General features: G+C 44.2%; 1 protein-coding gene across 8 annotated transcripts in view; it reads left to right on the top strand.

Moving 5' to 3' along the window:
* The window catches only part of ptprfa (protein tyrosine phosphatase receptor type Fa), a 77,972-nt gene that overhangs the window by 21,058 nt on the left and 41,514 nt on the right, over positions 1–15,400 (top strand). For all 8 annotated transcript variants that reach the window (XM_058074104.1, XM_058074105.1, XM_058074107.1 and 5 more), the window contains exons 5-8: positions 2,645–2,821; positions 3,464–3,609; positions 5,406–5,547; positions 14,966–15,154. In XM_058074104.1, coding sequence (XP_057930087.1) covers positions 2,728–2,821; positions 3,464–3,609; positions 5,406–5,547; positions 14,966–15,154 — 571 coding nt within the window. In that variant the 5' untranslated portion in view covers positions 2,645–2,727. The remainder of the gene's footprint in view (positions 1–2,644; positions 2,822–3,463; positions 3,610–5,405; positions 5,548–14,965; positions 15,155–15,400) is intronic.

Raw genomic sequence — 15,400 nt, forward strand, 5'->3', positions numbered from 1 at the left:
GCAAGGCATGTTTGGTAGTCCGGCTGCAACAATATAAACTATGAAAAATTAATTACATATATTTGTTTTGCTGTTCATGTATTTTTACTCACTCACTTTGGGGACTTGGAAACAGGCATTTGAGCGTGTCCCTCACAGTGTCCTGTGGGGGGGGGGGCTCCTCCAGGAGTAAGGGGTTGGTGGCACGCTACTGTGCAATTCGGAGCAGGAGCCTCATTCGGTGAACGTTGGCCTATCCGCCAAGGCTGCCCTTAGTCACCCATTGTGTTTATACAGACATTTGTATGGACCCAGTTTCTAGGCGCAGCCTTGTCATCAAGAGGGTTCAGTTTGGGGACCTTAAGATCTCATCTTTGCTATTTGCAGATGATGGTCCTGATGGCCTCATCAGGCTGTGACCTTCAGCGTTCTCAGCTGCGTCTGCACTAATGCGGTCGCTGAACTGAACCGTCGTGGTGAAGAGAGAGCAGAACCGGAAGGCAATGATCTCAATTTGTACCCACCTTCACCTTTGGTGATGAGCTTTGCGTTGTGACCGATTTACGTTTCCTCTGTAGGGTGAGGAGTTTGGTCATTTGGGAGGAGCTCACATTGAGCTCACATCGAGAGCAGCCAGTTGAGGTCGCTAGGGCATCTCGTCTGGATTCCTCAGGACCGCCTCCGTGGTGAGGTGTTCCGGGCATGCCCAGCCGGGAGAAGGCCCTAGGGCACATCTAGAACACGCTGTAGGGATTATGTCTCACAACTGGCTTGGGAATGCGTCAGTGTCCCCCTGGTGGAACTGAAAGAGGTGTCGAAGGATTGGGAAGTCTGGGCTTCCCTACTGAGATTGCCGCCTCTGCAACCTGGTCCTGGGTAAGCAGAAGAAAATGGATGTTTTTATTACTCGTGCATTATGGGCAATTATGCAAATTGGGCAATTACATAATTACGTTATTACCCCACCAACCAACCACCCAGATTGCAGTCCTTTGGAAAACATTGCAGTTTGACCCTGGAACAGATGAATTCACTTTTGTATCCTTTCCTATGAGAAAATACATGTTCCTATTGCGTCTGGCTTGAAGTCCCAATGTTTGGTACTCAGTGTGTCCATGTGTTCTTGTCTGTCTCTACGTGACGCATGTTGGTGTGTTTGTTGTCGCGTTTGTTGTTGCGTGGTGTGTGGGCCTGCAGAGGTTCAAGGGTGGACGCTACAGAGGCCCTGGAGGAAATTGGGCTTCTGTGGCAGTAATTGGCTGAGAGATGGCTTTTAGAGGAACATCAATTATTCAGCTCAGCCAATCTATTTCCAAACCTCCTGCTGAACGAAAAAAAAAAAAAAAAGCCGAGTGAGAGCTGTGTGTGTTGTTGACTTTCCTGCCGGTCGCATGTCAAAACATTGTGGGCTTGTGTTGTCACAGACGTCTCATCTCTTTGTCTTCTCCTTCCTGACCAAGCTCTTAGTGTCACTGACTTTGCTGTGGAAATGGAGACACTTAAAGCAGCCTGTTTTATTAATAGTACTACATCTGAGCCAGACTTTAAAAACTTAATCTAAAAGATTCTTAGTTTTTTCCTGGTGTATTAAAACACAGTGCTTCACATTTTCAAAACTTTTTGTGACCGCCTTTTGGGGTCACTTTACAATAAGGTTCACAAAAATGTACAGTAGTTTACCGAGGATCTAATGACGAGCTGATGAGGAACTAAGTTACAGAGGCACTTACATTTAGAGTGGTTATTGAGGCACTAATGTGTAGGGGTTAGGGTTATGTTTCTAGGCAGCATTGCCGTTGTGATGTGGCTCAGTTAGAGCGCAGCACAGCACCGCTCCTGCAGCCAAGCGAGTCTTTGAATGCAGCAGTACATCCTCTCGTCTCCCGGGACTGCTGGGACATAAGTCAGAGAGTGCATCTTGCATGTTTCTTAGCACCCGAGGAGTCACGTCATGCTAGCCGGAGTTAAAACAAACAAACAAAAAAAATAGCACCTGCTCTTTGACTTTGGTTCACTTTGGACACAATCATTGATCAATGGTTCAAATCATTTCATGATCTTGAAAAATGTCCCAATCAAAATTATCAGCGAAACCTACCCTGTATTTACTTGGTATTGCATTGATACCAAAATTTGTAGTGTCGTCCACCACTAATGTAAACACTAATTACTGTACATACGTCAGTGTGATCACCCCTTGCTGGTGATGAACTGTAGTCGACAGATTGTTGTGATGTTGAGTCGGGTGATCTTCAGCTTGTGTGTTCCGTGCAAAAAGGTCACAATTGATCAGATGTGTTGTACTTTTCATCTTTAGGGGTGTGAGCGGGTTTCTCTTAATGACAAATTGATTTTTTTGGTTTCATGCTCGCAAGGGGATTGAGATTTATTTTGCATTAGGTTGCGTCGCGAAGATGAAATATTCACGGCGATGTCTTGCCTTGTAGATGCTTGCAATGTAAAACGCGTCTAGAGTGGTTATAGCTCTACTCTAGCAAGTTTGGCTGCAACTCGACTTCAGACTTTGTACTCTTGTGCTTTTGTTGCCTTGCTATTATATCGATTTGTTCAAATTTAGGGGAATTTTGTCATTAATATTATTGTTTTTACAGCCCACCCGACACCCCGACATGACATTCCCTCTCATGTTGTCGTCTCCTGGCAGGTGTCTCTTGATGACCGCGTGACGTTTTAACCAATCAGCAGCCTTGTGGGGACCAGAGAGAAAAGCGGGTGGTCGGTTGGAAGATGGTCAAAAGCTGCAGATGGCCACCTGATGGGGACGCTGTTCACCTCATGCTGCTACTGTTGGCTATGCTGGTCCTGCCATCGCACGCTGAGAGTCAGTATGAATGTAATATATACGCATAGACATACATACATACATACATGCATATCCATATAAACTACTTGAGCATCATTTCCCTGAGGGAAAGTTTCCGAGTAGCAGCAACACAGTGTGCAATATACAAGACAGCAAAGGTATAAACAAAACACAATAATATTTTTTTTGCTTTGTCTTTGGCTTTTCATGTGATTATACCCCGCCAAAGAAGGATACCAGTGATGTATGTACCTAGATGTATGTAGGACTGTACAGCACTTTCAGGACACTACACACAACATCATCTTAAAGGGACGATGAAAACAAACATCTTCTTCCCGCTGCTGTTTGTTGTCATGATAAAAACGTGTTGTTCATCAGGAGAGGCCATGTCGGCCAATCAGGAAGTACAAAGACCACCAAAGGCACTGAGCAAGTGGAGGCTGCGGGTCAGCAAGCAGCAGCCATGGGAAATAACTATCTTAATAATAGAATCCTCAGCGTCTCTGCTGCTAACTTTATTTTGCCGCAGCAAAGGCCAGCGTCTCCCTGCTGACCGTTGTTTCCACGGCAACGCGGCCGAGCAGCATCCCTGTGCTGAGAGAACACTCAAACGTAGCACGGAGATATGTTTTTAAGTGTTTGCCGGGCTTCCCTCAGGCATGCCCAGTTTCATCAAGTCCCCCGACGATCAGACGGGGATTTCGGGGGGAGTGGCGTCCTTCGTGTGCCAGGCCGTGGGCGACCCTAAACCTCGCATCACGTGGATGAAGAAGGGCAAGAAGGTCAGCTCGCAGCGCTTTGAGGTGAGACACAACGCACATCTTCACCTGGCAAGTTAGTACTTTTATTTTGTTCTTAAGCATTTATGTTCTTTATTTATTTTTAATTCTCTTTTAAACTACCACTTAGATTTTTTTTATTATGTGAAATGCATTATATATACATATAGGATGAATAAGTGGAGTGGCGGTGGTCTGTGGTTCTTGAACGTTCTCTCAGGTGTGTGTTGCTAGGCTGCGTGAGTGGGCGGGGCTTGGCATTGAATGTAATGCAAACCAGTTGAAAATGATTGTGTTTAAGAGCTTATCACATTCCGGGAGGCCTGGAAACAAACGTCAAACAGCCACCGATGAGATTTCACCATATTTCACCTTTTGTGGCAATGAAGAATGTTGTGAGCTAACGTGAGCGCAGGAATGCTTCTGTGATGACTGGTGTCACCTTTCACCGTAATCAAAGTTGATGAAGATGGCAATGATTACGGTGATACTTCAGCTTCTCGCCCCTGCTTGCTAATGAAAGTCATTCCTCTTAGCGTGAAGACGTGGCTCCTGTCATTTCGGGAATCAGGAATGTTCCTCCTGCTTTCAAACTCAGAGTGATGGCCTCCAAGTGCGGGGAGGGTGGGAGAGGGCATGAGGGGGGGGGGGGCTGCTACCTCCAGGAACAGAATGCACCTTCCTCATTAGTACAGGAATGTTCTTCCTCTGTGGGTCACACACACGTTGCATCCACGGCGGAAGTGCAACGCCCGATGCCCTGACCTCCTGAGGGTTTTAAGAACATTCTCAAAAGCCTCCACATAGCTGATGTCCACTCAAGCTCATCATGGGTCCACAAAACTTCCTCTTTGGGCTGCCCTCCACGGGGTGGTCCCTCAGTGGAGTGCCTCAGCTTCTTGAGATTCTGTTCAAGAAACCTCCACCAAGCCTTAAAATACGGGTGCCCACAGTACGGCCCGTGACATATACTAGAAATTGAACTAAATACGGCTCACATAAAAATGTCTTAAAAATTATGAAGGGGCCACCCAGTAAAAATGGATCTGCCCCAAAGAATGGCACCTCCGACTCCCTGTGACTCTTAAAGAATAGGTTCTGATGATTTGTCATGATGAAAACATGTATACTGGATTCAGTGTATCTAGAACAGTTTGTCAATCTGCAGGCGGGAGGGGGGTTACATGTCTGGGACCCAAATGACCTAAAACGTGCTTGAGTACTGTCGCAAAGAAATATCGATTGATTTGTTATTCTCCAATCCAGTAGGGGGCAATAATGCTTATGACTGTAAGTAACTTCCAGCTGCTAGAATGCCCACTGTCCTTTATAATTATAAAGATGTGTTTTTAGGTAAAAGTAAGTATTTTAGTTACATTCATACTTTGTTTTTTGTATACCACAGTTTGCCTCGGTTTTTGTACAATATTGCACAAAGCGAACTAGTCCATTTGCGTTGTGCTGTATCGTTCCATGAAATCGAGTGCCCAAACAAACTGTATGTTTGTTATTGAGTGCGACTGCGCAATAACGCACCATGGGGCCAAAGAAAGTTTTCAAGTGCCAGCAATCCGATCACAGTAAGAAACAGTAATCATTTCATTTTTATTTTAATTTGTTTATGAATTGTCAGACCTTTTGGAAGAAATGAATAAATGGAGGTACCATTGTAGTTTCATTTAATTTCCAAACCTTTTGATGATATCACCTCAAAAGTCAGAACCTATGATAACGTAAGAACCAGTCGTGTGTCCAGCTATTGCCCCTAGCAGCAATGCTAACGTAGGCTAACCGGCCCTGTCTCTCTCTCCACCGATCAGGTGATCGAGTTTGATGACGGCTCGGGATCCGTTCTTCGTATTCAGCCGCTGAGGACCCACCGTGACGAGGCCATCTACGAGTGCACGGCCACTAACAGCGTGGGCGAGATCAACACCAGTGCCAAGCTCACCGTCCTGGAAGGTAAGACCCAACCTGCCGACTCCTGACTTCTTTACACTCCTCTTCAGTGGTCATGTGATCCAGCGTTTATGTTCTGACGATGTACAACATCAGCATGTCAGGACTAGGAATGCGATGGTGGGGATTTCTCAAAGGAGTGTCTCCAGACAGATAGACAGGCGTGTTAGCGCCAAAGGCAACATGCATCCCAAACACAGTCATGTAATCGACAGTCTAATAGACAGACTAACAAGAGCCCGTACAGGCTGTTCCAAACCACTCAGGAACCCATTAGACTTCCTCCATCATGGAGGCCTGCGGCTCTGCAGCCTGTTGATGCAAACAAACACAAACACTCAGGGGGTTCCTTAAAAGTAACGATTGTGCTTCGTAGACGAATATTCAATGCATTGTGCGCTAATACTTCTCACAATACACCTCCTGACAGACACCCTTTGTCTTTGTAGTATTAGTAGTAGTTGTAGTAGGCTCATTGGCAGTAGTCGGCAGTGCTGTCTGACAAAGCCGAAAAGCGGGAAAAACCCTCAAACTGCTAATATAATGCTAAATGTGCATAGAATATAGATGAGTATTAGTTTGTTTGTCCATTTCAATGATGTAAAAACTACAAGACAGAACATTTTTGATGCCCGTTACAGTCCAATTGCATTGAGGCCCAGTGGGGTAGTGACCCACCATATCCAGTATGTGGCGCTGTGGTAAAAAAACGACAAAAAACTTGTGGAGATATTTCTGGTTAATGCCCTGTAGTGGTTTGTGGCACACATTAACTGCCTCATGTGTCCTCTTATTGTGAAAATGGTTATGCAAAAACAAAAGGAATGGAGGGATGAGAAAAGAAATACAGTGATATAATAATGATTTCCTACTCCGTGTGGTCCAGCAGGACTCAACCTCAAGACGCATACACCAAGTGTACATATGTAGTATGTCTTATTGTCGCTGCCCCTGTATTGTTTAACATCATCTCTGTGATTGGCCGGTTGTTTAGACCTCTGGAGGTGGGATAATTAGCTGAGAATGGCGCTGATTGACTGGTCTGCTTCATTTAGCAACATGTTCTTTTTTTTGCGTTCAAAACAGGCCACACGCAGAAGGGATGAATGTGTGTGTTGATAGTTTTGCGTTTGATGATTTGGACTTTGTGAGGCCAGAGTATTAAATCCGTAAGTGTTCTCATGTGGGACAAGTATATTTTTAAGCCGGTCACAAATTGACCACAGGGCCACACTTTGGACACCACTAGTTACTCTGAAGGGTCAAAATAGAGGAATTACTGTGGCTCATTCATGTGTGTGTGTGTGTAAAGAGTGCTATAAGAAGCATTTGATGAAGACCCAAATCCTTCACTTCTCAGCGACTGCCCCCTTAGTGGAATCCAGAAAAGGGTTTTTCATGCATAGAAGTCAGACCTGAGCTGTTCCTTGATGGACTCTGAGTGAGAGGAACCAGACTGGAACTCATTCAGGACTTGGGTATATGAAATAGTCCCACAGGTGACATTTCGACGAAGAAGTTTCATTGCACCCAGCGAAGTGGAGATTTCCTTTAGTTGGGACGGCAAGACGAATCAGAAGCAAAGGACACATGACAAAGAGGAAGAGAGGTGCTGCTGGGTCTTCATCCACAATGTCCCGCTAGAGAAGTGGAGGACATCCAGTGAAGTTCCGTGTTGCTTCACAATCTGCTCTCTACTGAGTGACGTATTATACTTTCACTCTTTTCACCTCAGTTTCCAAAAATGCTAATTAAAATTATTATTTTTGTGAGGCTGCACGGCGGGGGAGTGGTTAGCGCGCAGGCCACACAGCTGGGAGACCCGAGTTCTATTCCACCCTCGGCCATTTCTGTGTGGAGTTTGCATGTTCTCCCCGTGCATGCGTGGGTTTTCTCCGGGTACTCCGGTTTCCTCCCACATTCCAAAAACATGCTAGGTTAATTGGCGACTCCAAATTGTCCATAGGTATGAATGTGAGTGTGAATGGTTGTTTGTCTATATGTGCCCTGTGATTGGCTGGCGACCAGTCCAGGGTGTACCCTGCCTTTGGCGTGAAGGCAGCTGGGATAGGCTCTAGCATGCCCGTGACCCTGGTGAGGATAAGCGGTAGAAAATGAATGAAAAAGAATATTATATATTGTATATGTGGAACATAAAGTAATGATTCATTTTGAATGTTTTGGGGGTGGACGTGTTGAAATGCACACCAGAGTGTGATGCAAACATTAACAATGTTTAATTTTAGTTAGACTTTGAGTTGATGTCTTCTTCTGGTCCAGTGCGTCGCCAACATTTTCTGTCATTTGCTTTGCTCTGGATGAATAACCACGGCCTTGATGGGTGGCAACATCGTCTCTACGACCATACAGAGCAGTGAAAGTGACCTTCGCCCCCGTCCCCCTTGGGGCGTGCAGCTCAGCATCTAAGTCCACACCTGTTTCTGTCCAGGGACGTGACCTCCTGGGCATAACTGGGACTTTCTATGCTGGCTGCATGCATGTTTGCACGCCCGGCTGTGCGTTGAGGTGGATGCTGTAGCGAGGTCACAACATGCAGGGCAAGGAAACTCCTTCAAGGCTGAAAATGTCACATTGCACTTTATTTGTGTATGTGTACATTGTAATACTGGCACTAATTTAAATACCTGTACAGTACTGATTAATTGCTTAACTGATTCTGTACTCTTGCTGCTGTGCAATACAAATTTCCCCACTGAGGGACGAATAAAGGCATATCTTAATCTTAGTACAGTACAATATGCAGGCCTCCACTACCATAGGTGGAGCTATGGCCTCCATAAGCCTTGTTTTTACTGTTAGCCTATTAAGTCACAAAATACATAAACAGACTACCGGCGACTAAGTGCTTGCATGGACCTTTCAGACCAGCAGTAGATCTGAAAAGTCCCCCGTCACACACACTTTTGTTATGCCAGCCAACTGCAGGTGATCAGGTTTCAGGCGGGATGGCGTGAAGGGTCATCGCCTCATGTTCACACTATGTTTTGAAACCGGAGTGGCTCTCAAATCCGTCCTGGAATCTCTCGGGCCTGAATGGACTCATGGGTCACAGGGTGTGTGGTTCTCTGGTGGGAACGAGGACCTCGTTCCTCCGAGCACCTTCACACGGCAGTAAACAACTTTGCGGCAAAGTTTATCAGCCAGATGAGGATTTGTGACAGGAATTCAAGTCCTTCCAGAAGCAACTAAAGACATTAAAGTGTCTCGGGGCCCGTTTCCCCTTCCCAAATCCAGGCTGTGACCTTGTTAGGAGGTTCTGTGTTGGGGTCTGCAGCAAAGAGATTTCACTCACTCAACCTATCAGTCATCTTGCTCTCTTTATCTCCTCCACACACACAAGCAGTGACACACAGGGCATACATATGAGACACTCACACACACACACACACACAATGGACAAGTACACAAATATACGTACGTACATCTGTAGGGTGTTTCATGCTGATAAAGAAGTAATTCGATTTTAGTCTTGTTCTAAAGTTGTTTCCTTACCCAACACACACACACTTTGCTGTTCTACATATTGACAAGTCACTCCACGCCCGTCTTTGGATTCCATGCAAGGTTGTGACATCATTTGTAAGGATGCCACCCTTCAGATCATACTGTAGGTAAAAACATCATCTGCAAGGTCAGAACTTTACCTATAAACTTTAACTTTACCATCACAGTGTTGACATCACCTGTAAGGATGTTACCCGCCTGCCTATCTAAATGATGACCCATGAAGATATAAAATCTTGTCACCTGTAAGAATGATACCTTGAAGGATGTTACCCAAAGATACATCACCTTTAAGAACATTACCAACCCCTCACCTATGAAGATACTATCTTGACATCGCCTTTAAGGTCATTAGCTGTAAGTACGTCATCCTTTCGAATAGAGGTCTACACGGCTGTGCTTTCCCTTGGCCGCCCCGCTCCACAGCCGTGGCACGACAGCCACAGCCGTGGTGAGATTTGAGCGGCCGGGCCGAACAAGAGCAAAAATTAAATGACCTCTTTTCAGCTCAAGATGGTATAAATTGTGTGAAAAGGATGATATAAGGAAGGATTATGGACAATATAGGTGACCTTTCAAGAAACAAATGAGACTATCAATATTTTTTTATATTAGTTTTCCATAGCCGTGGCCATGTTCTTGAGATTTCTTCAGCCCGCCCCGCCCCGTTAGCCGAGGAGTCCGGCCAGCCGCTCCGTGTAGACCTCTACTTTCGAATGAAGACCTCACTATCTTGACATCATCTGTAAGGACATTACCTATAAGGATGTCTGTTGGAAGGTTAACCATCACCTTTAAGGACGTTACGTACTGTATAACAATGTCACCTGTAAGGAAGTCATCTGAAAGGATGCCACCTGTCGGAACGTTACCGATCAAGACATCACTGTGCTGACATCACCTGTAAGGACATTACCTATAAGGATGTCTGTTGGAAGGTTAGCCATAGAGACATCACTGTGTTGACATCACCTGTAAGATGTCTTTTGTCCAGATGGTCTACGTCAGGATTACTCTTGTAAAGAGATCACCTTCTGGGATGATAGTCGTGAAGACATCGCTGTTGAGACGTCAAGTGTCAAGATGTTACATGTAAGGACATTACCTGGCAGGACATCACCTGCAAGGATGATACCTGTCAGGATGTTGCTTGTAAACACATCGTGGGAGGTGCATCACTTGTCAGGATGTCACCTCTTGGATCATTCAACATTGGGCATGTCAAAGATCATTGTCACACTGGGAAGACATCCATTGTTTGGGCATCATTTGAAGTGTGTTTGGAGCTTGTCTGTCTGATTGGTCCACAACTGTAACACCTTCACTTTGTTCTCCTAGACCAGTGGTCAGCAACCCTGGCTCTTCAGCCCCCCTGGTTGCATCTCCCACGCCGAAATTGGTGATTTGTTCCACTAAAGCGGAGGAACCGTGCGTTTTCATAAAGATTGTGAAATATCCAACTCAAATCTGTGAATGATTCTAAATGGCGTTCTGACAAATTCAGCTTTTTCCAACTGCAGATCGGCATAAGGGAGCTATTTGGGAACTACTACGGAAGGTTAAACAGGGCAAAAATACTTTCAAGAAGAAAATGATAGCTCCATGCACAACTACAGCTGCTAGCGTTATAGCTGACTCACCTCACTGGGGAGGAGGAAGCCGCTTGCTCACAAATGGAGAATACATGGAAGAGTCTTTCATAAAAATACCACAATGAAGCACAGCGGAGCGTCCTCTCACAGTCACACGAGCCTGACACTTCATTCTGACCTGAACACAATCAGAAGTACAATTCCAACACCACATACCTTATGTACAGTATCTCCAACCCAAACACATCTGTAGTTCGTTCATCATTTGTCATTCTCATTCCAAGAATGCGAGATGTATTCAGGAGCACTCGGAACATCACAAAAACGGCTTACTAATGTGTGTGTACATGTGTAAATTACCAGGAAGATAAAGAAAAACATGAATTGGATAGTCTGATCACACAAGGTTGCCGACCTCAGTCCTAGACGGTCAAAGACAGTCACAAAGACAGTCGTTTGATCCACAATCACACCCACAAATGCGATGACTCTTTTTCACACATTGCCACGCCAGTTAGTTAAAGATGTAGATGTACCGAGGCTGTTAATGCAGCGTGACCTGTCAGTGAACCCACTGTTCAAGGGAGGCATCTTCACTTATTAACTTTATTAAAACATGCACGCCGCCTTTGCTCATTATCTTGCGAGAGAGCACAGAGAAATATTTAAGTGTGAAGGTCAGTTCTTTGGAGGGTGGAGAGCTCGGAAGGGGGGTGACATCTTAGCGAGAAAACACTTTTATTTTAATTGGTGGTCATTAGCATTAACTAACAGTACCATTTGACAATATGTCTACCTTTAGAACCACTTTACAATGAACGCAGCCTGATTTTTTTTTAGACTCATTCAATGGAACACATTTGTGTGTTTCAAGTCTTCGCCCACAGTCGGTCTGGGAAACTTGTGAATGTAACAGAATTTCATGGGTCAAGTCAAGCTTGTCTGTCTTCAGCTCGACTCACACTGGACCCAAATCCTGCTTAGGGGAATTCTTTGGCTCAGAACAAGCACAGACTGCCAGAACCCTGACATCATTAAAAAATGCCATTGATCTCAGCGAGACTCACTACTCTGTTGCTTTAAAGCACAAAAACCACATTTTAATGGGCCTCGCGAGTGACTAATCTCGTCTCCATCCAACAACAATCATCGACCGTACGAGACTGGTAACATCCGTCTTTGTCTATGTGTGTCTTTGCTCCACAAGAAGCAGCAGTGAGTCACTGCAGTAAGAAAAGCAGCTAAAATAAATTGTGAAAATGTTTTTTTCTTCAACAAAACATGAATAACCTGACACAATAACATCAATAGTGGTCATTATAGGTTGTTCAAAGTAGCATCAACATCGTCATACAGTACTACAGCTACTTCCCCCTGGCCATCAGACTGCTCAATGCCAAATAAGCCCCTCTACCTTTACTCACATTATTATTATTTATTTGAATTATTTAAATTATTTGGGCAATTTACTGTTCACGCTGCACTTTACATTATGTTGTTCACATTTGGTGTCTATTCTATCTATTTATTCTCCACATTATTATTATTTATTATTACTTATCTTCTTTTGTGTCTGTTATTATATGGGAGCCAGGCAACGACATTTCGTTGGCAATTTCACTACTGTGTTTTTGTGCAATGACAATAAAGGGAGTCTATCTAGTCTATCTATCTATCTACTTTCCTCCACAAGAGGCAGCAGTGTCCTGTATATAAAGTAGGGCTGTCAATCCATTAATATATTTAATCAGGATTAATCACATTGTCCATAGTTAACTCACAGGTGGCAGCAGTTCTATTTTTCCTCCTCAAGCAGCAACAGCTTGTATATGGGGGAGACAAAAATACAGGCGGCTTAGGCAGCTTGGCACAGACTTTGTCTGGCTGTGGATCTGTTGCGGTCGCAAAGGATAGGGGTGACGTTGGTTCTGCTCAATATTCATCCCCGCTTTTAGGGTCACCACTGTTTTCTCAAACTACAGCTTTTGCCTATCAAACAAGACGTGCACGATTATCACACGTCAAAAGAAGTCGTGGCACTAAAGGAAACTCCCGTTCAAGCATTAATAACACGATAACTTTAATAAAAATAATAAAAAGTTGTTATTGTGTGTGTGTGTGTTAAAAGTTTTTGTCAATACGTTGTGCATTTTTTGCTCTATTTTTGCTGTTATTGTTTTTTGTTTTTGCAAAAAATGAACCACTTTGGACACCCTGTGTCTAAGGTGGTCCAGCCAGGTCTACAAATATATTAATTATCTGTCCTCTGGACTTGTCCCAACCATCTCAATCTGGCCTCTCTGACTTTATCCCCAAGGCCTCTAACATGTAATGTCCTTCTGATGTACTCATTCCTGATCCTATCCATCCTGGTCACTCCCAATGAGAACCTCAGTATCCTCATCTCTACAAGGACAGTAATAAATATATTGTTAATGTTATTGTGGTGGTGTACATAATGTAAGGATAAGTTGGACGCACAGTATTGATTTTGATGAATGACGTCTCATTAGTCCACCAGTAGTTGCAGCAACAAAGGATTTTCCAACATCCACATAAATCTTTACACGACTGTCTATCTTCTCATTAAAGACTTGGACTTAGAGAGCGTGTGTTGCGGCTGCGTGTGTGGGTGTTGATGTTCATCACACGGATAGTATGGTAGTGTCACACTGAAGACTACCTGCATGGCACTACAGCAGTTCACCGGCAGTTCACCAGCAGCCGTGAATGTTAAGACAGTTTAGCTTTAAAGGCTCTTATCTTTTTGGCTTTTAAAGGAAACTTGCACTTTTCCTGGAATTTTGCCCATCATTCACAATCTGTCTCTGTTCTGCGCCCTCTGAAGATATAAAAACCGATAAAAAGAGACAGCTCATTACTGCACGTAATGGAACACACCTATTCCGTCTACAAAGGCCGCCATTAAAACACCTCCAAAAACATCCAACAAGGCTTTATGGCTTTGTATACATGCATGCTGTAACTATGTAGTAACGGGTACATTCATGATAACATGTAATACTTTTGCCGTATTTCCAATATCCTTCCTGCCGCATTGCCGTGTCTCGTGTGTAATTTCTAGCGTGTAGATGAATTTTGTGTTTGAAGGAGGAGGACTGCAACAGGAGTACTGCAGCAATATGTTTAAAAAAAAGATATAAAACCTCTACAGTATAGCAGAATGGCGCCCAAAAAAATGAAGTTGGTTACTTTGCGGATGGGAACCTATCCCCCCGATAAACGAGGGAACACTGTATATGTAAATGGAGCATTGTTCGCCCTTTTTTGGAGTCATTTTCAGAAGGCATTTTAGGCAGAATAACATGCATTGCGTTCATACTTATTTGAATCTTTTTAGCTGTTTTTATATCTTTAGAATGCACAGACAAGAAAAACACGCGTGTTGATGTCTTGCATAAGGATTATGAATAATGGGCAAAATTCCCCCAAAAAGTGCAGTTTTCCTTTAAGGCAGAGGTAGGGAACCTATGGCTCGGGAGCCAGGTAGGGCTCTTTTGATGACTGTATCTGGCTCTCAAGCGTTTCTTACCACAATAAAAATGTATTTTTGCTAACATTTTAAAGTAAACATCACAGAAAAGACTGTTAAAAATAATCAACAACTTTCTTATGCATTTTAATCCGTTTAGTCAGGTCAGGATCTATTTTCTACTGCAATACGGCCGACCATATCTATCTTTCCTGATGATATTTTCCAGGTCAAACACCAAAACTCGATTATTACTGGGTAATGCGGTAGTCTACCTCGGTCATTGAGATGTCAACATGTAAATATAAACTTTCCTCCTTTAGTCAAATAGTCACCTAGCTAAAGCTGCAGAACCAAGCCTTCTGACGAAGATGGCCAAAAGAATGAAATACATGTACGGAGTATGGTGCAAAACCATGCAGCAGCAGAAGTTGCATTAATGGCAGCAAGTATTTGATTTATTATTAGACACTGCGCTGCTCACGAAAGTGTGCTGGCCACACCCCATTGGCGTGGGGTAGTGTGCCTGGTCTACATAATTAGAGCCCATTATATCTAAAACTGTTGGTCTTACATAAAAATGCACACATTTTATTGCATTCAATGTTTAAAAAAATGTATATGGCTCTCACAGATACACATTTTAAAATATCTGGCCTTCATGGCTCTCTTAGCCAAAAAGGTTCCCGACCCCTGCTTTAAGGCATCAAAACATGGCTGGTGGCGTGAAGGCAAGATGAGGGCGACTGTTTTTCTTGATATTGTAAATACATGAAATACTCATGAATGTGTCCGTCCGTGTTGTTCCCAGAGGACCAGATCCCTCATGGCTTCCCCACCATTGACATGGGCCCCCAGCTGAAGGTGGTGGAGAGAACACGCACTGCCACCATGCTGTGCGCCGCCAGCGGCAACCCCGACCCGGAGATCTTCTGGTTTAAGGACTTCCTTCCCGTGGACATCAACAGCAGCGACGGACGTATCAAGCAGCTCCGCTCAGGTAAGCTCCCAACACGGCCACCAGTGAGCGCTAGCTAGGAATATGACGTTGTGGTTAAGACACATGACGATGACGGATGAAGTGTGGGAGCAGCAGCTGTTTGGGAATACTGGTCTTCCAGTGGTGATTAAACCAGCTGGAGACGTTGAGGCAGACGTCCAATGAACCAAACTGTATCCTTTGCTTCACCCTTTGAGAAGGAAGTCAAACTCAGTCTTGGAACATCTGTCCATGGATAAATGAGCT

Source organism: Doryrhamphus excisus, chromosome 5 (genome assembly GCF_030265055.1).
Source record: "Doryrhamphus excisus isolate RoL2022-K1 chromosome 5, RoL_Dexc_1.0, whole genome shotgun sequence".
Classification (NCBI taxonomy): Eukaryota; Metazoa; Chordata; class Actinopteri; order Syngnathiformes; family Syngnathidae; genus Doryrhamphus; species Doryrhamphus excisus.